Source organism: Vanellus vanellus (genome assembly GCF_965231255.1).
Source record: "Vanellus vanellus genome assembly, chromosome: Z".
In the NCBI taxonomy this organism is placed as follows: Eukaryota; Metazoa; Chordata; class Aves; order Charadriiformes; family Charadriidae; genus Vanellus; species Vanellus vanellus.
The window spans coordinates 66,095,134-66,118,990 of record NC_138908.1 but is presented as its reverse complement, the minus strand read 5'-3'; the positions used below and the strand labels follow the sequence as shown (position 1 = coordinate 66,118,990).

The following is a 23,857-nucleotide window of genomic DNA, read 5'->3' as shown; positions in this document are numbered from 1 at the left end:
CCATCTCGTGCCCTCAACGGCGGCTGTGAAGGAACAGCTGCGCCGAGGAGGGGAAGGGGGGGGGGGGGCGCGAGGCGGGGCTCCCAGCGGCCGCGGGGTGGGGACACCGGGCGCACCCGTGACGGGCGACCCGGGTGGGGACCGGCTGGGGACCCGCCCGGACTGCGCCCCGCCTTCCGCCGAGGCGGCAGGAGGAGGAAGGGGGGGGGGTCGGCGAGCGGCTGACGAAGGCAGCGGCGGCGGCGGCGGCGGCGCCCCCGCCTCCCCCGTGAGCCGGCCCTGCCGTGACGCCGCGGCGCGCAGGCGCAACGGCTGCCATCGCCTGTCGTATCCGGCCGGCGCCTTTTCTCTCTTCCCCCTCCTCCCTCTCCCCGTCCGTCCCTCCCTCCCTCTTCCCCTCCCTCCCGTCCACCCAGAGCCGCCGCGCTCGGTGCCGCCGGTGCCGCCGCCGCTGGTGCCGCCGCCCTGCACGCCCTCCCTCTCCCCCTCCCCGCCCCCCGTGTGCCCCGGGCGGCAGCGCCTCCGATCTCCCCGGCTGCCCCATGAAGCGATGGCAGCGGCCAACTTCGGCAAGATCCAGATAGGGATCTACGTGGAGATCAAGCGCAGCGATGGTCAGTGGGGCCGGGGCGGCGGGAGGGGTCGGGCTGGGCGCCGCCGCCCCTGTGCGCGGCGCGGCGCGGGGGGCGGGGAGGGGGCTGCGCGCGGGGCCCATTGTGTGCGCGGGGCCGGGGAGTGGCCGGGCCTGGCGCGCGCGCTGCGGTTGTCAGGGGAGCGCTCGCGCTTGGCGGCGCTGAGCGGTTGCGCGAGCGGCGGCGGCGGCTGGCGACGGGGAGGCTGCGGCAGGGACGGGGGCGGGGGCGGTGGGGAGGGGGTGTGAGGTGTGGGGAAGTGGGGGGGGGGAGGGAAAGGGAGGGGGTGGGCTGGTGGGGGAGGGGAGGACGGGCGAGGTGGGCAGTGAGAGCCGCGGGGTGGCTGTGGGGGGTTTTGGGGAGGGGGTGAGGAGGGGGGGTCGTGGGTGGGGAGGAGAGGCCGGGGAGGTGGTGGGAGGGCCTTAGGGGAGGGGATGAGGTGATGGAGGGAGGACAGGCCTTTAACGTAAAGAGGTAACTTCTCCTTCGCTGTGGCGTACCAGCCGTGCTCTGGAAAAAAAAAAAATGACACGACGGTATGCCCGGACAGAAATGCCTTCGGACGCTTCCATCGCTTGACAAAAAATCTTGATGTCATGATTTCAGGTGTTCGTTATGATTAAAATATAAGAAGAGCGCTTGCTGTGTATGCCTGTGAGTTGTTATTTCTCCGTGGGGGATCCGGTCTGTCTCATCTTGCCCAGCATCTCCTGGCAAGGGGGTGTGTGGTGCCGTCTAGAGATACACGTGAATAAAGGAGACGCGTGTGTCAGGTTTAGGGTGCTAACGCTTCGTGTTTGGCTGGAAGGAGAGGACTGAAATGGGAAGTTCACGGGCTGAATCAGTGGCAGGTCACTCGTGACTTCACCTCTTTCATTTGAGTGGGAATATGTGATCTGTTCTGGGTCTCTGTGAGGTCTCTGAAGCCAGCTAAACCGGGGTGGGGTTCTGCTGGGATTTTCTGGAAGGTCTTTATTTTTACTCCCTCTCCTCTCCAGGGTTCAGGAGCTTGCTAAAGAATAAGCAGATGTTTCTAAGGGAAGAAAGGTCCGGAGGTCAAGGGTGCTGAAGTTAGTGTGGTTTTGTCATAAGGCAGGAGACAAGCAGCCAACGAGCTTTAGGCAGGTTGCCTTTCTTGTGTCCCATACTGCAGTTCAACCCTGCAATAAAATAATGGTCGGTGTCGGCTGGACACTACGCTGAACCTAACCCCTCAATTTGTGCTTAATGGCTTGTGTGTCACGTGGAGAATCTGATAGGTCTGGTGGTTATTTGCATAAGTCCTGCAGATCTCTGCCTGGGGTTTCAGAAAACCTCACTGTAACAACTTATAAAGCTGTTTTTCTGAGGGCTGTGTGAACTTCTAATAAACGTTACTGTTTGGTTTGTATATCTTTGGAAAATAGGGCATGAGAATGCTTTGCTGCTTTATTTGCCCCCCGCCCTCCGCAGGGTTCTGCTCTCTTCTGCTGTCAGAAGTCAGGACAGTAACTCTTGAGCATAACAGTACTTACTTTCATTACTGTTGACGATTTACATATTTTGCTGTATCACTTACACATGCGATGCAGCACATTATACATATATATATAAAAATTAAATATATTGCACATCAGTAATATACTAGGGGGATGCCTTCACAGCATTTGCTCAAGCTGTAGGGTTTTGAGCATTTGTGTTAACTTGGTCCTTGTGCGAGCAACCGGACTGCAGTGTCATACCAGAGTTAGCGGGTCCTGGTTATTGGGAAGCTTGCATGTTTTTCGTTGGGACTGGAAGAGGAGATGCCCCGTTCTGGCTAGGGATGCTGCAGCCTTCTGTCATTCTCTTCCTGTTGTACTGTAGGAGAAGCTGTCCTAGGTGTATGGAAGGGAGCATTTTGAGAAAAGTATGGAAGGACAGCCAGCCCTAGACTGCATTGGCTTTCAGAAGGTGGATTTCCAACGTGAGCTGTGGTCGCACAGGCAGTTAAAATTGATCTAGGTGCTTCTGATGAGGGGAAGGGTCTTGCTGCTTGTGCCTCTGTCAGCTGCCTTGTTTCTACAAACTCTCTGTCCTGTCCAGTATGGCCAATGATTTTTTTTTCTTCTGATGATTTAATATGTTGATTGATTATTTGAGTCACTAAACACAGTAGAAAATGTGCTAGTTTTCTACACGATTAATGAGTTCCAGTAGCTCACAGAGGGATCTGTGACCATGACAGTATTGGGTGTGTAGGAAATACATGGCCAGAATGAAGTGGAAGTCTTCACATGTGGTCTTCTGGTTCGGTAACAGGGAGCTGCCTGGATCTGCTCTACCCAGAACTGTGTCCTAGATAGAATCAGGGCTGTGTATCATACCAGCCTACCCTTGGCTGAAAGCATGATTAAACTGTTTAAGAAAGTTTTGGAGAAAGTGGTGTGTTGGTCGGGGCTTTTTTTTGTACATGTTGTCTTGTCTGTAGGGAGTCCTTTTTTAAAACTAAATATTATTTGGAGAGATAAGTGTGGTAGTTCTTGAAAATTTCCTTCTTTACCTGTTTTCTTGCTGAATCCAGAGAAGAATAAAGTTCTACTTTGTTAACAGGGTCCTTTGAAAAAATATGCATTTTTCCCATCTGTCCACCAGTTATGTTAAACACTTTTCTGAATACAGAGTTTTATTAATTCCAGATAACTCTATTTTTCTTTAAATAAAAAGAAAACCTAACAGAAACCCATTTTTTTTTTGTGAAACATCAATGTTAGAAGTCATACTTGTTCACTCCAGCGAAATTGCAAAGACATCCAAAACACAAAACACAATAAATGTGAGGATGAGACCAGAACATTCTGGAAAGAAAAGTTACATATTCTGTCATTTTGACAAGGTCTAATTAGGCTTAAGTTTTTCATGAGAGATTTCTTATAGGACTGAATAGAAAATAGATGTTGTACAAGAGAAAGGCATTGTTAGAACTCATGGCCAAATGCGCATGAAAACCAGTCTTTGGATAAAAACCAACATTTTCGAGGACTGACGCTGCAGAGCTGCTTGCTGTGTATCTGTTTTTTCTCAGTGGGTAAACATTGGTAAAAATGTTGTCTAGAGTTGGAGATAATATTTCCAGTTATAATTGAAATAGCTAGTTATGTTCATGTCATGTAAGAGCATATTAAGTGATCAGCTAATTTGGCTTTTTAGAGTAATTTCTGATATTGAGATTAACTACTTATTTCAGTGTAATTTATGTGTGTTGCTTGAAATATGACTTGGTAATCTATCTTTGAAATAGGAAAGAATTTGTTTGCTTTTTTTTTTTTTCCCTATATATTCAGTCTTTTGCTGAAATAGGATAAATCTCTTGTGCCCTGCAGCCCTGTAGTAGGCTGATTGGTGTTTTTCCTTTACTTTTTCAGTCCAATTGTGTTCTGTCCATTTCCTCCTCAGGCTGTTCCTATTCTCTCTGTCTTTGCAGATCTGAAATACTACCTAGAAGGACAGAGAAATTAATTATATATTTGCTCATTTGGAAAGCGGCGTGTGGGGGGTAATACAATTCTGGTCTCACTGTCAGAAATAATGTGAAAGGAGGAGAAAGGACGTTCTTGTAATTGGAAGAGGGACTAAAGATTTGACTGAACTTCCAGGAAAGGAAAAATGCTGATTTTTTTAGGGATTAACCATCGAATGGTGTAAAAAAGAAAGACCATGCGTTTCTGCCTGTATTTTCATAATAGAAGAACAGGAGAGCTGTCAGTGTTTGAAAGAGAAAACTTAAAACTGATAAGGGAGAATAGACTAGGTACAGTTATCACATGGAGCTTGTTACCAGAGGGGATGGAGGCTAGCAGCATAGCAGGATTTTAAGAAGAACAGTAGGAATATCCAGTGTTACATGAAAAAATTCTTAAAATACACGACCAACCGTAAAAGGTGGTTTCTGTTCTTCCAGAGTCTGTAGTTTAAATAACCTCTAACTGATGGGAGGTAGGAAGAAATCTTGCCTGTGGCTGTGTTATTTTGTAATTGCCTACTTAAGGATTTTCTTCACTTGTCTCTGAAGCAGCTGGAACTGGTCACGGTTGAAGATAATCCATCTAGGCCAAAAACCTACTGGCAGCTCCTCTCTCCTTAGGCTTGCCAAAACATCATGGTAACTGTTTTGCCTTCAAACACAAACAAGAGTAATTTTTTGTAATGATAAGGGCTGTGATTTTTTTTCTTTAAAGCCCAACTTCTGTGGAATTGATGTTTCTCAGAGTTGGGAGGCCTGTAGCACCCTCTGTCTTCTGGGTAATGCTGTATGATGATCTTGATCTTCAAGTACAAGTCCCAATAGCAATAATGATTTTATAGCAGGATAGAAGGTATAACAACGGTATAAAAATACAGTTCAGGTTTGGGTAGTCACCCTATTTTACAAGCTCTTGAGGACAGATTTAAATGGTAATGTGCTTTTACTCTTTCCTTTGGTGACATACATCTATTCACTCCCTGTGATTAAGACTTTTTTGTTACCACACTTAAATCATTTGACTCAATTACCTAATCCCTATGTAAGCCATACAGACACAGTGGGGCTTTGTCCTTCCATAGTGGCCAGATCACACGTGGGGTTTCATGTCTGATATTGCTGGTCGAGCTAATGGGTCCAACGTTTAGTCTTGCTTGTCTGGTGTAGGTTCTCATACTGATAGATCCAGGGTTCCTGGGGATTGTTCCTACAGAAGTGTTGACCAGCAGGATGTGTTACATTTTCTGTGTCCTTTTTGAAATCGCTTTTTAAGCATTCAGCTTTTGTTATGCAGTAAGTGGTTTTTCACTGTAACTTGCAGATACTCAGATATTTATGTAGTCCTTCTGTATTTTGTATAAATAGCTTTTGAATGACAAGAGTTGAAGTCCTAATCTTCAGAGAATATTCTCATCTTTGTTCCATAAGTGTGTTTAATACAGCATTACCTACTGGCAATCATGTATTTAGAGCTGTAAAAGGCTACTAGGATCACACAGCTTGTATTGCATGTTTTTTCCCCTCTAATCATGTTGTGGGGGAATTTATCCTTTGTTTCTGTTTGGTGGGTAAAGTTATTGCTCTTTCCACCCACTCTCTATGATGGCCTGTTGCCTGGGCCAAGTTTAACTTGTCTTTTCTTCTTATGACTTCATGAACTGAAGACTTTGCTGAGCTGCGGTGGCAGCAGGCCTGGCTTCCCACCATGCTGCCATGGCACCAGGCATGGCTTCTCACCTTGCCTAGGTGGGAAGAGGTGGTAAGTTGTTGGGAAGAGGTCATACCTGACTGACAAGTAATGTCATTGCAAAAATATCTCTTTCTGCGTGCTCTAAAAGATAAATTAGCTTTTTCAGTCATTTTAATACATCCACTTACCATAGGACAATGTGAAGAAATGACTGAAGAGTATGAACTATTTAGCAGGTGAGCTTCTTTCTGGGAGCACAAAATTCGTAGCATTTTTGTTGGCTTGAGCTGTGGAATATGCCACTGTGATTTTTTTGTGCTTGAAAAATTAGTAACAGAATGGAGTAAATTTGCTTCATTGCTGTATTCTTGTTTAAGTTCTTCCTTTGTAAACATTTACTGCTTATATCACAAAGTGTGATTTTTTTCTTTTTAAACATTTTTTTCATCTTATTTTTTGTTGGGGTATCTTGTCTTCCTCACCATACTGTATGGCTGGACTCAGGATCAGGAAGAAGATGCTCTGGTGAACCCATTATGAACACTAAAATGTGGTGTATGCCAAAAATGTTCACAATATGTTTAGTCCATAGAGGAAGAGAATTCAGTGACTTTTGATAAATTAAAGGCTTACGTTCACTTTTCAGAGTTAAGTTAAATTTCTAACATGATGCAAAAATTAAGGTATTCCCTTAATTTTTGAGCAAGGATTCCCAATCAGTCTTAACTTTGTCCAGGAGTGAGAATGTGTAGTAAGCAAAGTATGTGGTCAGGCATGGTGGTGTTTGTAACTTATAATTAAAGAGTTTTTAAGAAGATAATTGGCTTTTAATAATCAATTTCTCATAATGCCTCTATAGCACAGTTAAAATTATTTGGAAGTGTAGATGTTTTCAGTGTGTATTTCCAGATGTAGGGTAGAAGATTTTTATGGAGCTGTAATGTGTTTTTTGTTGTATCTGTTCATCTATTTCAGAAACAGGGACAAGCTTTCTGGTATATGAACAATTCTTTTTGCTTGCTTGAAAGCTTATCTATGTTTTCCAGTTTTGCCACTTGTGTCTTTTCATGTTCCCTTGCATTTCTTTTTAGTTTTTTTGGAGGTTATAGTTACAATTCCTTCTAACGTCATTTTTAAAAATTTGCTTGCAGTTGTGTATCCCAAACCTCCAGGTTTAGTTGTGACTTCATATCTGGGGTTTTATTTAAATTGTTCTCAATACTGAACTGAACACAGACACTAAAACAAATGTTCCTAGCTATATTGTTTGGATCAGTTTCTCCTGGGTTTTGGTAGAGATTTTTATACTTAGTTATAAGTATAGTGTTAGGCACTCGTCACAGTTACGTTAGCTACAGTTAATTTTGACTATTAATGTGATTCCATAGCTGTTTAAGATGTTTAACTCTGGGCTGCTTTTGTCTGTCCACTGCATCAGCGTTTGTTTTTAGCTAAATGTATTGTAGGGAGGTGAGGAAGGGAAGGCAGGGAACTAAAACTATGGTAATCCAGAGGTAGATTGTCTTAAACTGCTGTTAGTTACATCCTCAAACCTGTTCATGTTGTATGTGTACAGGCACACACAGTGCCTTCTTTCTCTGTCCACATTCCTTTCCTTAAAACATTCGCAATGTTATACTGCTGTTTGAGTACTATTTTTCATTTTCACTTGCAGATTTAAAAAACCTATAGCGTGCTGTAATGTTCCCAATACAGAGATAGACAGGTGATTGACGTGATTTTCCTACACCTTTGAGCTCTGTAAAGGGACGCTTTTAATTCTGTAGTGAGTGTTCAGCTATAGGACAGTACTGACAGGGTCTGATACCCTGGAAATGCATTTTGTTCATGTGCCCAGCAGGTATCACGATAACCAGGTCCAGCTGTGGCTTCGAATGTCCGTAAAACACTGATTTACTGGAAGATGGTGAAGTACACCTGCCATATTAAATGTTTTTCTCAAGTGGAGCCACCGTTGGAGGCAGAACAAGGGGCTAGATGTTCTCTTGTACCACTCTTGTCTATGCCTGGTAATCGCTCCTGGCAGACCGAGCAACCGCAGGTAATTCTCTGGGAGGCTGTTACGAAGACGGCATTGCCATTTCCCTGTTGAAAAGTGTTCTGTGGAGTTATTTTTGCTGTCTTTGAATTTGGTCATTGCTAAATTTTACGTCTCTTAGACAAAAGGTAATAAAGCTGTGTGAAAAATTACATTAGAATTACCTTTCCTGGAAGAGAGAGTGAATTTATCAGGCTTATGCTTATTAGTTTTGTTGGTTTTATTTTATTTTTTTTTTAATGTGTGTAGTGCATTGAATCATTTACATGAGTACAACATGCCTAGAAGACTTTTGGTAACTCTACTATTACAGTCTAAATTCAGTTGTTCTTTTAGGTTGCTAGGAACCCAAGTTAATTTTAGAATTGCTTAAGTAAAAGGAGTAAGTAGAGGTTCTTGAAGATAATTCTGTATAACTGTGTGTCTAACCAAAACTTTAAGTGACATTTTAAAAAAATCTGAATTATCAGTTTGGTTTAGTAAGTAAGACACATTATCAGGTTTTGGGTTTTTTTTTTGAATGGGGTCTTGTTTAGCAACACTGATCCTGACTGTATATTTGACTCTCAAGAAAGAAGAACAAGGGATTTTGCTGCTTAAAGGCTTGAATGTGGTAGTAGAGTTTTTTATTTTGCTTTATTCAAATAATATGCTTTCAGTATAGCTTATTGTTTTTTCCTAGTAGCAGTTCTGGTGGCATCAGGCATAAGCTACTTTTAAGTTTCCCAACCTTGTAAAGGGACCAGTCCGCTGCATTCCTAGCCAACATCCACTCTGTAAAATTAATTGTCTAATCCTAACCAGTAACAAAGTGACTTCAGGTAACTTGCATATAATGAAAAATATTTTACTTTGGTTTATTTTTGTCAGTGGGTCGTCGTGCTTTTCCCATAGGGGAATGTAACTTGCTTTCAAGTTACCAGTAACCCCACTGAAGCATTATCAAATGCAAATCTGAGTTTCATGGTTCCCATCAGGCACTGACAGCTCTGTGTAATCCCAGGTATCAGAACTTGTGAGTATTTTCAGTCTCTTCTGTTACTTACAGGATAGGATGTAAGAGTTGCTTTCTGTGGATGAACATACTGGGTGTGTATGTGAGCAGAGCGAGTTTTGCTTAAAGTTTTCTCTTGAGAGGCAAGGTGCATAGAATACTTGTGCCATTGCAGAGTTTGGATCTAGAATTTTGTTGCACAGCGCTGCACATTTTGCAATCACTAAAATGTGTTCCTTTCCCCCCATGGCTGAACTACATATGGAGTTTGAGGTGTATTTCCAACAGGTCTCTGAAAGTGTTTGCTAGAGATGCAGGCATGCATAGTGCTGTGATGATGAGGACTGCTGGCTCTAGGAAGATAGCAGTGGAAATAAATTCAGTTTGAAAAGCACATGGATGCTTTGATTTTGGAATACTCCAAGTTTCTTCTTCATTTTGGGGGGATGTTTGCATGTTCTTCTGCACTTTAAATATTAAATTGTACTTCCCAGTTCACCTTGACATTTTTAATAGGATAGGAGTTCAGGTGGTGACGAATGAGATAAATATAAATCACAACCTGATGATTTTTAAGTTACAATAAGCTTTAATCAAACCACAGAGAAGAATAAAAATGTTATTCAAAGTTTTCTTACTGGTTTGAGCTTTTAGAACCATGTTAAGATAAAGGAAAAAATACAGGCTTTAAACTTCTATGAGAATAAAGGCTTCTGACTTTTAACCCAGAGCATCAGTTGGCAGCTCTGTACTAAATTAAGTAATGGTAAATATTCTTACTAAAGGTAATATTGTAAAGTAGGTGAAATAAAAAAAAAAAAAAAAAAAAAAAAACAACCCCCAAAACACACAACAAACCACTATTTGACAGGATGGGTTATAAAAGGCAAATGGTGCTGGTTGGAAACATCTGTAGAAGGTGGTGGTGGTAGAAATTTTCTGTGATGCAAGAAGCTATTGTTTGTAGGCAGCTACTGTCAGCTTCAGAGAAAGCAGAGAAAATCATGAAAAGGAGGTCTCTGCCATGTATTCAAGCAACAAACAAAATGAGAAAGGGGGAAGGGAGGGAGAAGACTGGCCAAGTCATCTCGATCTTTTGGCAGAGGGTATTCACCACGGTATTGGAATCCACCACAATCTTAAATCCTGTTGTAGAAAAGCTAAAAAAGAAATTCAACAACCACTACAACCACTAAACTCCAGTGCTGTTTGGAAGAGATACTTGACTAAACCTGCTTTTGCTCCTACATACCATAACTATTGAAATTTATACTGAACACAGGGGACTTTGATCTGTAAAACTATATAATAAAGTATTCTGGAGAGGAATTTTCAGAAGCAATTTTGAAAGATTTTAAAGAAGCTGCCTGCAAAATTACTCTCAAGGACTTCAAGGAACTGCTGACTAAATGTGCAAGAAGATGTCAGATTATGTTTAGTTTTACAAAACTAGAAAATATATATATAAGAAGACGTTGAACTATTCCTGCAACTTGTTTACAAGTTGTCAACTCATAGGAAAGATGTGAATGTCTTTACCAGGAATTGAATGAAAACCTTCACTTATGCAGTTACAGTAAAAGAAAAATGTGATAGAGGGCAGAAAGTACTATCATGACATACATTAATGTCTTCTTCTCATTAGAATAAAGTTTGCAGCTGTAATTGCTTTGTCTCCCTCAAATCTGAGTACTGCTAGGGGTTCATATGGACCACAAAAGAGACCTGTAGGTGTTGGAAAACCTTACCGAAATGTTGAAAACCGGTGGATTATTGTTGATTTGGTTTAGGCTTTTTTTTTTTACACTTTGGAAGGGAGATTGCCTTGTGAATATATGACAAAATGAAGATTACTTATTGAAAAGCAAACGAAAACAACATTTTTTATCTCTTTCTTTGTAAGACTTACTGAAATTGGAGAACTTTTTTTTTTTTTTTTAAAGCTTATGAAATATTTCTGCCTTTTCGGACGTTCCTCCATGTCCTTAAAGTATGCTCACCACGACCATAAGAAGTGCTCCAGTGGATCAGACCAATGGTTCATATAGCCCAACAGCAGTAGGTGAGGCTATTTAGGGAAAGCAGGTCAGCCTTGCCACTGTCTGCAGTCTTTATCTTCCCCCAATATCCAGAATTTTATCTGGGGTATTAGAAGTACCACTCTGCCAGTTCCTATTAAATATCCATTTATATACCTATTGTCTGTGAATTTATTGAATACCTTTCTGACCCGGCTCACACTGCCTACCTCCACAACCTCTAGTGGAAGCAAGATCGGGAAGTTCCCTGCTGGCTGCACAGAAATTAATATTACTGCTTTTATCTGCCTGAAACCAATCTTCCTTAAGAGACTGCTCCTAGCTTTAGTGTTGCAGGATTTGGTGAATAAGTTTCCACTCATTTTGTCCTTTATGGTTATAAAGCTAGATCAAATCCACCTACAAAAGTGAACAACCTCACCCACTTTAATCTCTACTTGCTTCGTTCTCTTTATCTTCTTAGTTGTCCTTCTCTTTACCTCCTCTAATTCTGCTAGATCTTTTTTGAGGTGTAAAGACTAGTGCCACAGTACTTGAGGTGTGGGAGCACCAAAGTTTTATTTACAGTTTAAAAATGGCACTTGCTTTTATTCTCTAGCTTCCTGATGATGGCCAGTGTTTTATTGTCTCTTTTTTAATTGCTTCTGCATACTGAGTCGAAGCTTTTAGAGAACTATGTTAACTTAAGGTTTTCTTATTGAGTTGAAACTTCTAGTTCCACTTCTAGCATTATGTACCCACAGGTTAGCTTATTTTTCTCTGGGTGCCTTACCTTTCCTTTGTCCTTGTTGAAGCTCCTCTGCCACCTTTTTGTGTACTCCCATATTTTTCAGGGGCCCTTTTGGAGTCATGGCGTTGGAGTGACCAGAAAGCTGTCTTGCCAAAGGATCAGACCCCAAATTCAGTGTGTAACTGAACACCAGGCTGGAAGATTATGTTGACGTTTCTAGCTCATGTTTTGAAAGTCCTCTATCATAAAAGAAAACACTGCTTCACTTTCCCAATCCACTCCTTCATTAGCACTTGTTTGCATGTAATCTTCTTGTACAGGACATTAAAGTATTTCATGGTTTGGACTGTTCTGATTGTGCATTTATCTTGTACCTCATTTTAGTCTAGCGTCTAGGTATTGTGATCATTCCCACTGCACAAGTGCTAGTTCACTTCCAGGCTCATATCTGGAGTGAACCAGATGAGCTGCCTCCTGTAGGAACCCTAAACTTCCTTGGCTGGTTTGTGAGGAGAAACTTGAACTGTATCATTTTGGCTATCACTGCCCAGACCGTCCTTCTGCATTTTAGTTAGCATCGCATTTTCGTATTCTGGTGCACATCCCTGGGCACATGCAGCACATGCTCCTGTTTGGGCTTTAAAAGCATCAGAGTGGGAGACTGCAATGCAGTTTTCTCACTGTCTTGCTTAGGTCAAGGTGAATAACCATAAACAATTAGAAGGTCTCGGTGCTCTAGGGATGCTGCTTGGGGCCACAGAGGGGTACTTATGCAAGTGTTTCAGTTGACACAGAGAATGGACTTTGAACATCTGTCTTCTGGTCATCCTGTACATTGTCATGCTATGCTGTAGTTCACTTTGAAAGTGGCCTCGGAGCACACTAAATTCTTTTTTAGATGAAATGTAGCTGGAGAGTGCGCTCCAGGTATGTGTGTGATGTACTCCAACAAGGGGTGTTCAGTCTGCGGTGCTATACCCTTCCCCAGTCCCCTCCAAAACACGCGGTGTGAATGTGTGATCCTCAGCACCACCTGCTTTGCTCTACAGATCTCCTGTTGCAGTACAGCACTTGCTGCCATAGGCACAGCTGAGGGACCTGGGTTGAGCACGAAGTGCTGTAGTTGTGAGCCATGTGCCCTGAAAGGTGCTGTCCCAGGGATGTTGTGGAAATGAACCAACCTGTATGGGTTGTTTAGGGTTTCTGTCCATGGTATGGTCTGGAAAAAAGGTGTGGAGGTCATCTCCAGGGTAACTTTATACTGCCTGCTGCTTGAGAATTAAGAAGGTTGGTCATGGGTTATGCTATGTTTTGGTAAGAGCATGACACAATCTAACTTGACAGCAAGTGACAGATCCTCATAGGAGTTCCCTCCTCTTCCCAACAAAAAAGGATGAACTGTTGCGGTACCCCCACGACAAAACCAGCATAACCAAATAAAAGGATTTTAGGTCGTGGAACAACTAGCCATCACACTAACATCAAATTCAGAAGTGACTACGGCTCATCCTGCTTGATTTTGCACTAAAGAGGGAGAAAATGACAAATCTAATTAAAACACTCCATCGTACAAGGAACGTACAATGCCTCGACTAAAAGTAGTAGCAAACAGTGGAGGATAGATGCTGAAATGCTCCTAGTCTCCATGTCCCAAACGAGCGTTCTCGAGGTGGAGCGGGTAAATGCGATGCTGAGCCCTGGAGCTGAGTGCGGGGTGATCCGACCTGAGCCTGCCCAGCCACAGCATCAGTGTGGGACAGGCTTCGCCCCCAGTATGAAGGTCAGCCATATGCGCCTCTGAATTCCAGTAAAATTTTCCGTAGGGTATGAAAAATGACTCAGGTGAAGTTTAATACAAGAACGGTAATGTGTTTAAGACAGGTGATGTTGGCATACCTAATAATTTCTATCTAATAGTGTGCCTTCTGGGATCAGTTTTGGAACCAGCTGGCTGTTTTTTCCCATCCGTTATAGTTATTTATTCCTGGTCATAACACAGAAAGTAACATTGTTCTCAGGAAACTTCATTACTATGCTAGAGTGGGAGTATCATCTCTGTGGAGATTTATGTCGTATGGGAAGATTAGGAAATATGGAATGAAACAACTGGGTAAAATGTGGCACAAAGTAAATGTGCCTTTGCTGGAGACTGGAAGATCATAAACTGTAAATGACAAGAGAAAAATCTTGATATTCTAGGTAATCACAACATAAGCGTGGACTACCAGGGTGAAGTGACAAGGGGAAGAGTGGGTGCAATTTCAGAATTACTGTTATTTGGCAGCAAGTGTTCCTGTGGAAAGCGGTCTGGAGCCCCGGTGGGATATTACATCTCCTTCTGGTTTCCAGTGTTGGAAAAGGGGATACTTATAAAAGGTTGAGACAGGTAGAGGTAGGCTCATGGTTTTGTAGAGGTGCTATAAAAGAAAGCACAGAGTACTAAATGACTGTGAACGCACATGTCCTGGTTTGAGGTAAAACAGAACCAATTTTGTTCAGTAACTTCGCTTCTTAGCTGGGCCTCTTCTAACTACTGAAATTAACAGCATATTGTGCAGACAGTGTTAACTCTCAGAGTGATAAGACCAATTGTTTATAGCTGATGCCCAGGCATGGTATGCAGAGAGGCTCCTGCTTACACTTATTGCTATCACACCCAAGGCCAACCAACTTTGTTATGTGCCCCGTTGGAGGGTCGGAAGCGGAAAAGCACAGTGGGGTCCCACCTGCAGGGAGGAGCGGACAGGACAGGTGACCCAAAACTGACCAACGGGGTATTCCATCCCATCTGCCTCATGCTCAGTATAAAAGCTGAGGGATCAAAGGGTCACGGGCTCTTCCTTCAATGGCCGACGTCTGAGGAGGACTCTGTTTGTCTGCCTGTGATCCCGATCCTGAATGCAGATCCGGAATCCAGTTCCCGTCCGTCACTGAGTCCAGCCTGGGACTGCCCCAGTGCCAGCCGGTGACGTGATTGTCATCTTGGGAGCTTGATATGGTTTTGTATATATTTTTCATTATTTCTTTTTATTTTGTTATTAATATTTCATTAAAGTAGTTTAGTTCCTTCTAAACTCATAAGTCTCTTTTTCCTCCTCTGCCTCTCTCTTTGTAGAGGGGTAGAGGGGAGCATCTGTTGGTCCTGTCTGGGGTCCCTCGGGTCCCCAGTGGTGGATTTGGCCTAAACCACGACAGCACATCATCGGAAAAAAAAGTTTGTATATGTTGAAAGCGAGGTGCTAGTGCAACTTTCTGGGGTGAATAGCAGAGGCAGACTGCTTCAGAACATAAAGGTGGATTGTGTTCTGCTTATTGAAGGGTTTCTAGGGGACTTGTGGTAGTATGTTTTAGATATGATTGGACAGGTGCTTCCTTCCAAGTATTTTTTTTCTGTGGCTAAGTTATATTTGGAGGACTTATCTGCTCTTAAAAATGATGGGATGACTGGCACAATACAGCTGAGATAACTTGCTGATGAATATCTGAGTATCAGTGCATCTGTTGGCTGTTGCGATGTGATACTTCTTTATGAATTTTGCTGCTTTGGAAACGAGTCTCTCCTGTCACTCTGACACTGACACCTACGGAGCCGTAGCATCTGAATGCCATGGTGTGATGCTCTTGACAACCTTTTGTGAAGCCAGTGGAGTGACTGCGATTGATTTCTCTGGCAATGGGAGCTTTTGAAAGCAAATAAAGGGAAGATGTTTTAGGAGAGGCTCACCAATGTAAAATAATGCCCATTTGAAATGTGCTTAAAAGAGTATTAGGTCCCCACCCCCAAGGGAAACTGGACCTACTGTGAAGGGAAGTAAAAACCAAAGTGTTCCTCTAACTGAGGAAACCACAGGAAACTTGTTTTGAACGTAAAGGGAAATTTTAGAGATCGGCTTGCAAAATGAAAGGTCAGCAGAAAAACCCAATGAATCACAATGTTAAAAGACCAGAGAGTTAACAATTATTAGAGAAGCAAAAACTGTGACAGCAGCGCTAGGGTGCAGCTCTAGGTCACTGCTTCAGAGAAGGTGCATCGGTGTGGACACCTAACAAGTTCAGCTAGACCAAGCCTGGTGAATTATAGTGTAGTGGTTCGGGGTGAAGGGGCTTGTTGGTGTTGAATATGGGAGAACCAAAAATGTCCTGCTTACTGTATGAGGGACATTAAATGTGCTGTTCATATTTTAAAGCTAAATTTTATACACAGTTTGGTGGTGCGTCTGTGTGGTGTTCTTCCATTTGTTAGTGGACTGTCAGTAAGATCTGTGAATTTAATTTTTCTAAAGCACTACATTTGATTGGCTTTTGCACAGAAATTAGAAACATATCTTAGATGGGGATTTTTCTGAGTTTGGTAACTTTCTAGATGGAGACAAGAGTAGATTAAGTTGGATTTTAATTCAAAGGCAGATATGGGAAACTTGATTTGGGTACTGTTAGTTTCTGTTCTCAAAATCCTTGTCTGTTATGTTGTGGAGGTTTACGGAGATCATAAAATGTGGTTGTAACATGCTTGTCATTTGAAGGACTTGGGTATTGCTGTGATAATTTAGAGAATAAAACAAATTGAATTGGTAGCCAGAGATCATTAACAAAAAAAAAAATACTAAAGTATATCTTTAATTAAAATTATAGGGATTACTTTTAATATTTAAGGACTTGCTTTAGAAATATGGCAGGTGCTGTGTATGTTTAGTAACAGTGTGAGAACACTGTAACTAAGGTGACAGACAAGATGATAAGGAAGGCTGGCAAAACCAAAATGGATCTTTACGATAAAGTAAACCAAAACTGAAGCATAACTGTGGTAGATACAAAGAAAATAAAAGGCTACTTGTTTGTGGATAAATGAAACTTCAAAACAAAATAAAATCAAGCATGTTTAGTGTTGTGGAGAAAGAAACATCTGTCACTAGTAACTGCCAGTTTTTCCTTGGGGAATTAGCAGCAGTAGTGCGGGGAAGACCATTGTGTGAGTGGGGACATCACTACAGTTGACATCGCTGGAGATGCTGAGCCTGGAATTCTCTTTTTACTTGGGATCTTTTACTGGAAGTTAGCTATAGATATTGTTTGGTGGATAGAGGATTATTTTTTTCCTCCACGAGCTCTGTGAGAGCAGGGAAGTCTTTCTACCAGAGTCACCCCAATTGGAGACAGCTTTCTGGACCACAGTAATTTTGGTAAATTCTGCTTCTGGGTATGCAACCTCATGTTTCTCCTAAACATATTTTTTTTGTATATTTAACTTGAGGTTTGTATGATTTTTAAAAAAGAGTGAAGAAAATTCTACTTTTTGCAATTTTAATTTTTTGATACAAGTGGCAGAGGGTGAAGGTCAATCATGTCCAAGTGTCTTTAGATGAGATAACAGTCATCTTAGTTCCTCATGAATGTGATTAGGAAAATCCTGTCTGTTTCACAAATGCCTACTGTAAGCCTTTAAGGGATGGGTGGCTTCTGTTGCAGTGGTCATCCTGCCATCCTCAGCAAGGCTCTGTAGCAGATGTTAACCTGTGCTTTGTTTTTTTATTCATCTGTGAAATATTTACTGTTGATGCCCTTAAAAAAGTAAGTGTTCGGCTGACCAGACCACTGCGCAAGCTAATAGTACACATTTGTGCTTCTAAAGAAGTAACAAGTTCAGAGGACGTAACATAAGCTGTGAGTTTCTTTTACTGAATGTTGGGCCCGTTAACATTGCCGTAGCCTAGTCCTGCTAAAAATAATTGCCTGGGTTTGAGCCGACAAGGCTTGAACAACTGTGTGGTGCTCATAGGGTAATGCTGCCAGACAGGGTCCTGCTACTGCTTTTTTGGGGGATGAACGAGAGGGTCATAGTGGAAATTAGAAACCTTTTTTCTCCATGGCCTGATCCGGAGCCTGTGTGTAAATTTTTAATTATTACATCTCAGAGATGTTTCCAACACTTGACAAAACTTAGGCATGAGAACACAAAACTTTGGCACGCAAAGTGCGAGCACAGTGTCTTTTGGGGTGGGTGCACTTTATGTGGAAGGGTGGGGAAGGCCGCCGTCTTCTTCCAGACTTATTTCTTGAGTCACTTGGAAGAGCGCAAAGGGGTTTGAGTCACATGCCACCCAGTGCTTTAGCCCAGACAGTAATCTGGAAAACACCAACCCATATTTGACACTGACAACTTACGTTTCTTAAAAGTATTAGGAAGACGGAAAGGCCATGGTTTTAGTACTGTCATTGATCACTGCTTCAAAACTGTGGTGGTTTGGAGAAGTTTTGCAGGTAGAAAATGTTCTGTTTGCTTAGAGGTAAGGATCTAAGTGCAGCTTGGTCTTTGCAGTGAGTTGGCACTGCTACCCAGGTTGAGGGTTAAAGTGTTCAATTGAGCCCTAATTATTTGCTTTTGCAGCTGCTTCCTAAACCTTCTGCACCAATAGCTACCCTAGGGACTCTTACAATAGAGGAGATTTGTCTGTTATTTCTGCAGGTGTTTATGCTTGCTTTCTTCTGTTTGTAAAATGTTCATGAGATGGCTATAAAGAGAGGGAATGGAGAGTCGGTGTTTTTCACTGGTATTGATTGGGGGGAGAATACTGTAACATATATGTATTTAAGGTAATTGTAAAGTGTTGGGTTCGCATATGTTCATGTTGTCTTACTGCTGTATTTGCAGCAATATTTTCTGCATGCTCTAGTTGGTAGGAGATAACCCAGGTGCCACGTGCTGTATGATAGAACATATTTATACAAATAATAGCCTTTTCAAATAACTTCTCCATTAGTTTTGAGCCCTATAGCAATGGAACGACTTCACAGAAAAGGTTTTGCCTGTGATGTGAATTCTAATCATGTGAGGAGAGGCAGCAGAAATTAAAGAAACGCCGAGTGAAGAGCCGGTGTATCAGCACTATGGCTCTACTTTCCTCTTGTTTTTGAGATGTGTGGGCAGATAGTCATTCTCTAATACTTGCTCCTTTTTCGGTTTGTCGTAATGCATGCTCATGTTTACATGGACATGTTTGTGTTTCAGATTTTGATACCAAGTCTAGAAAGTGCACCAGAAATCAGGGACGTTGTCTTCAACCACTCTGCAGATTGATTTGGCTCTTATGCTTTAGCATTTTCAGCTTGGTCTTGCTTTATATGCTAGACGAGGTTTATGGCAGCCTAATTGGTTGCTGGCATTCCTGAATTTCACAGCTGCTGTATTCAGCTGTGTACTAGAAAAATATAATGGAATACTGTTTGCGGAGAGCAAGAGGCAATTGTAAAGATGTAAATGTGCTTTCTGGCACTTCAATAACATGTAAACTTTTGGTAACACAAAGAATTTTTAGGAACAAATTGTATGGGTACATTGCCAATTTAAACATTATAGTATACATTTTCTATTTAAGCTCAGAATATTTGGAAGATGGACATAAGTTTTATTTTTGTTAAGGTTTTTTTATTCAGTCCTGACTTTCTTGGCCAGGGAGTGGATGAAGTCTGGCACAGAGATGGAAGATTTATTGTGATTCTTTTGTTACAGCATGCTGGCTTACTGTGTTTCTGAGAGTGCTCAGTATTTTCTATTCATTCATCAGCCTGCTTTGATCTCCTTTCACTTGTTATGGCAAAGATTAAACCTTTTTTAATTATTATTCGTTCTCTGTCAAAAGTAATAGAGCACAGAAGCAGGTAATAGGACTTACATGATGGCTCTGTGCCTAAAAGAGTGTCACAGGTTTCATCTGTGAACAGTGCTTTTCTTAAAAATTTATAAAATCTGGTAACATACTAAAGATTATTACAATATTGTATAAAATATGATTTCTAAATGGACATTTTTCAAAGATCATTTTTGTATTGATTCTGGACTGACAGCTGGGCCAAGCCTTAAAAGAGTAGCAGGAGATTATACGAAAATACGAGCTTGAGGAGTCTTCCAGTTCCCACAGTTCCTGTGCCCTTAAGGTCCCAGCACACTCGTGGAAGTGGCAGGAGTGGCACTGCTGCAGGAAGGCAGTGGCTTCTGTTGCTTCTTTGGTGATGGACCAGATAGCTAAATGAAACAGTTCTAGAACAGGTCACAAAATTCATAGAATCGTAGAATGGTTTAGGTTGGAAGGGACCTTGAAGATCATCGAGTTTCAACCCCTCTGCCATAGGCAGGGACACCTCCCACCAGACTAGGTTTTGCAAAGCCCCATCCAGTCTGGCCATAAACACCTCCAGGGATGGGGCCTCAACAACTTCTATGGGCAACCTGTTCCATTGCTTTACTTCTCTCAAAGTGAAAAATTTCTTCCTAATATCTGATCTAAATCTACCTCCTTCCAGTTTAAAGCCATTCCCCCTCATCCTATCACTACATGCCCTAGTAAAAAGTCCTTCCCCAGCTCTCCTGTCGGCCCCCTTTACATACTGGAAAGCTGCAATAAGGTGTTCCCAGGGCCTGCTCTTCTCCAGTCTGAACAACCCCAACTCTCTCAGCCTTTCCTCATAGGAAAGGTGCTCCAGCCCTCGGATCATCTTTGTGGCTCTCCTCTGGACCCACTTCAACAATTCCATGTCTTTCCTATGTAGGGGGCTGGATGCAGTAGTCCAGGTGGGGTCTCACGAGAGTGGAGTAGAGGGGCAGAATCACCTCCTTTGACCTGCTGGCCACACTCCTTCTGATGCAGCCCAGGATATGGTTAGCCTTCTGGGCTGTGATCTCACTTTGCTGGCTCATATTGAGCTTCTCATCAGCCAACACCCCCAGGTCCTTCTCCTCAGGGCTGCTCTCCAGCCATTCCCCGCCAAGCCTGTATTTGTGCTTGGGATCTCCCCAACCCAGATGTAGGACCTTGCATTTGGCCTTGTTGAACTGCATCAGGTTGGCCTGGGCCCACCTCTCCAGCCTGTCCAGGTCCCTCTGGATGGCATCCCTCTCCTCCAGTGTGTCTGCCTTGCCAAACAGCTTGGTATCATCGGCAAACTTGCTGAGGGTCAAAATTGCGTCCCTAGAAGTTAATAAGTGCAGAAAAAGTATTGGAGAGGTGTATGAGGACCTTACACATATAAAACTTGCACAAAAATGCTTGTCCGAGGAAATAAGGTGTAAGAGTGTCGTGGTCAGTGAGTCTGCTTGAGCCTGGCCACCAGCAGGGCTTGGTTGGGGTCCTGCGGCAGGACGTGTGCCTGCACAGCCACCTCCATGGGGGAAAGGGGGGAGTGGAGGGGAGGGCAAGGCATGGCGGTGGTCCCTTCCCCACATATCTCCAGGCAGCCCCTCGGTGGGAAACTCTGGCCAGACCATCCTTGCGGAAGACACAGCCCGGGAGAAGGGAGCTGGAGAACCGCAAATGGAGGGTTTGTTCAGAAAAAACACAGGTCAGTGAAATAAAAACTAGCAAATGCTAGAGGATGGGGAAACAAGTAAAGCCAAAGGGGAGTTTTGGGTTTGTTTTTTTGGCTAAAACAGAAGTTTGAAACAGTCAGGGGAGGAGAAAACTGGTATGACCTTTGGTGTCCTGGGAGCTTTAGGCAAGGAGGGGAGAAGGTGCAAGGTGGAGGAGATGCAGACCGTGGCAGATGTGTGAGAACGGTGCTGTGTTTCGCTCTCAGCGGGTGGCCGGCAGCACTAGTGTGTGCACGGACCGCTTTGGGATGGTCGCTCATGCTTTGGGAGCTGCAGGTGGCCCTTGGGCATCTGGTGGTGGCTCCGGGCGGGTGGAGCGATGGGTTGCTTGATCATCTTACGGCTCGTTAAGAGAGGGTGTTTGAGAACCAGTTGTGTTTGGCTCGCGTTCTTGAGAAACCCTAATTCTTGGTACTCTTTGGGCAAAGCAGAGATGTGAAATTAATGTGATGCCTCGGTCTTGATTGTTTGTGTCAGCGCATGGCTGCTCTGCTCTTCCAATGGCTCCTCACTACTGTGTGTAGGAAATAGGACATAAAAAAATCGCAGTACACCACGTATTTAAAAATAAAAATCCTTATTTCTACTGAAAGTTTACTGGTTTTATTGTACTTTATGGGGGCTTGCTGGCTTTGGGTCCATCACTGGAGAAGTCAACAGCACCTTAGCTCCGGCTCGGCACTCTGTAAACAGCTGTTTTAAAAATGACGATTTGTATTATTGTTGCAGGCAGTTTAATTCTAGTTGAATTACCAACTGATTGGACGCCCATAAGGAATGGATATGAGAATACAGTTTCAGAGGGCTTCACTCCCGTGTTGGGACATGTAATGTCGTTGTATCAGCCTAGAAAGGGGACAGACAAGCTTTTGCGGAGCACACCTCGTGAGACTTTGCCGCCCGTGGGAGACTTGTGGTATTGGAGTTTTCTTCTCTCAGGAGAAGAGAGTCCAAGTGTTGTGGCGTTTACTTACCACTCAGTTTTCCGTTCATTGAACTTTTCAGTTGTATGCCGACTGTCCCGTTAGAGCCTCCACCGGGGGGATCAGGTTTGAGCTGTTTCACAGTGTGTGGCCTCTTCTTCCTGCCGCACTCTGCATGTCTCAGTGCAGGGATGAAAACAACTTCTGGAAAATTTTTCCATCAGTTAATAAATGATTATTTGCGTTTGCTTTCTAGGCCGAATTCACCAAGCTATGGTAACATCCCTGAATGAAGATAATGAAAGTGTAACTGTTGAATGGATTGAAAATGGGGATACTAAAGGGAAAGAGGTAAACTTAATTATTTTAGAAATTTTTTTTTTTTTTTTGAAAACTGTGTAATCTACGTGAATATGACTTTGGAATTTGCACTGGAAACAAAAAGAAGGTATAAATCTTTACTTGACGATTCTTTGGTTACAGACTGTTTTGCATAGGAGCTGTCGGGCAAATGCTGGATTCTGTTGTATTAAATTTGACTTCCTGAGCTCTGTGTCATAGCTTTTAAATAGTTCTTTTCATCTGTTGATTTTGAACCAGATTACAAAGGCTGACCTTGTTATCCTCTTTGTACAAGTAGAAAAATAAAATTTTTGAGAGACAGAATGGCTTGCAGTTCAGACAGGAAACTAGTGGGAGAGCTAGATTAGAAATCTTTTTGTGTTTGTATTATTGAGGAATTGAACTGCTAGTTTGTTTGCTTATTTATTTATTTTTGGCAATAATCTTCCAGCCTTGCTTCCCTTGAGAAAGTGTGTCTTTGTGTGTAACACTTCGTTATCCTCTCTTCCTTTAAATTTTGGACCATGTTAGCAAGTTTTAGCTGAGATTTGGAGATGCATGTCAGAAATAATTACACTTCACCAGTTACGTGAAAACACAGGAAAAAGAAAAAAAAAATGAGAAAGTCATGGTGATCTCATCAGCTGAGCTCATCCCTCTGGACACACAGAATCCATACAGTAGTGAGGTCTTTGAAAGGTCCAGCGAGAGGAAATGGCAGTCTATGGAGACCGAAGCTATTTAAGATTTTTAGGAAATCAAGTTTCAATAGATCTGAAACCAGCTATTTTTAAGATCCTGTCCCTCCCCCCTTACATTTTACAGCATTTTGAATGAGAAACACTTAAAAAAAAAAACATGATAAATTTTACATAGTTTCAACTGTGCTTTTATTTTTTGGGTGGTTGTAATTCATATGTTTCTTTTGCACTGCCTGGGAAATTTCAAATAATTGAGGTTTATTTCTTTTTATGTTACAGAATGTCTTTCATATTTTGCAGTAATTGTCAAATTTCCCGCAGTAGTACCAGCTACTTCTGTTTCAATTTAATCACTTTACAAAACTATTAATATCTATTGGTGATTTTTAATTCATCCCTTTTCTGAAGTTTGTGTTTTCAACTAATACAAAGACAAAAGCTTATGCTGTTCTTAGTGAACATAAAACAAGATAATTCAGGTTTTAGAATAAACGAATTGTGGGGTAAAACCACTAAATATATTAACTGTTTATTCTCAAACATAACAGGAGAAATGGAGAGGGTGAGTATTGTTTTACGACTCATCAATGCATTTTATATTCTTTTACACAGATTGACTTGGAGAGCATATTTTCACTTAACCCAGATCTTGCACCTGATGAAGATATCGAACCTAGTCCAGAGACGCCACCACCACCGACTCCATCAGCCAAAGTAAACAAAATCGTGAAGGTTGGTAATATCTATGCCACATGTTCATGTTAAACATACAGTACTTCTATACGTGTTGTTATGCTTGAATTTTTAACTTTAACTTTTGTGTCTGTGGAGCTATCTGATAATTGTGTTCTTTTCTTGTTCCTATGCTGAATAGGGGTTTCTAAAAATTTTTTAAGGACAGGTTT

General features: G+C 42.4%; 1 protein-coding gene across 3 annotated transcripts in view; it reads left to right on the top strand.

Moving 5' to 3' along the window:
- The first annotated feature begins 390 nt into the window (after window positions 1-390).
- The window catches only part of KIF2A (kinesin family member 2A), a 62,341-nt gene continuing 38,874 nt past the window's right edge, over window positions 391-23,857 (top strand). For all 3 annotated transcript variants that reach the window (XM_082497549.1, XM_082497548.1, XM_082497547.1), the window contains exons 1-3: window positions 391-614; window positions 22,166-22,260; window positions 23,565-23,684. In XM_082497549.1, the coding sequence (XP_082353675.1) occupies window positions 551-614; window positions 22,166-22,260; window positions 23,565-23,684 (279 nt within the window). In that variant the 5' untranslated portion in view covers window positions 391-550. The remainder of the gene's footprint in view (window positions 615-22,165; window positions 22,261-23,564; window positions 23,685-23,857) is intronic.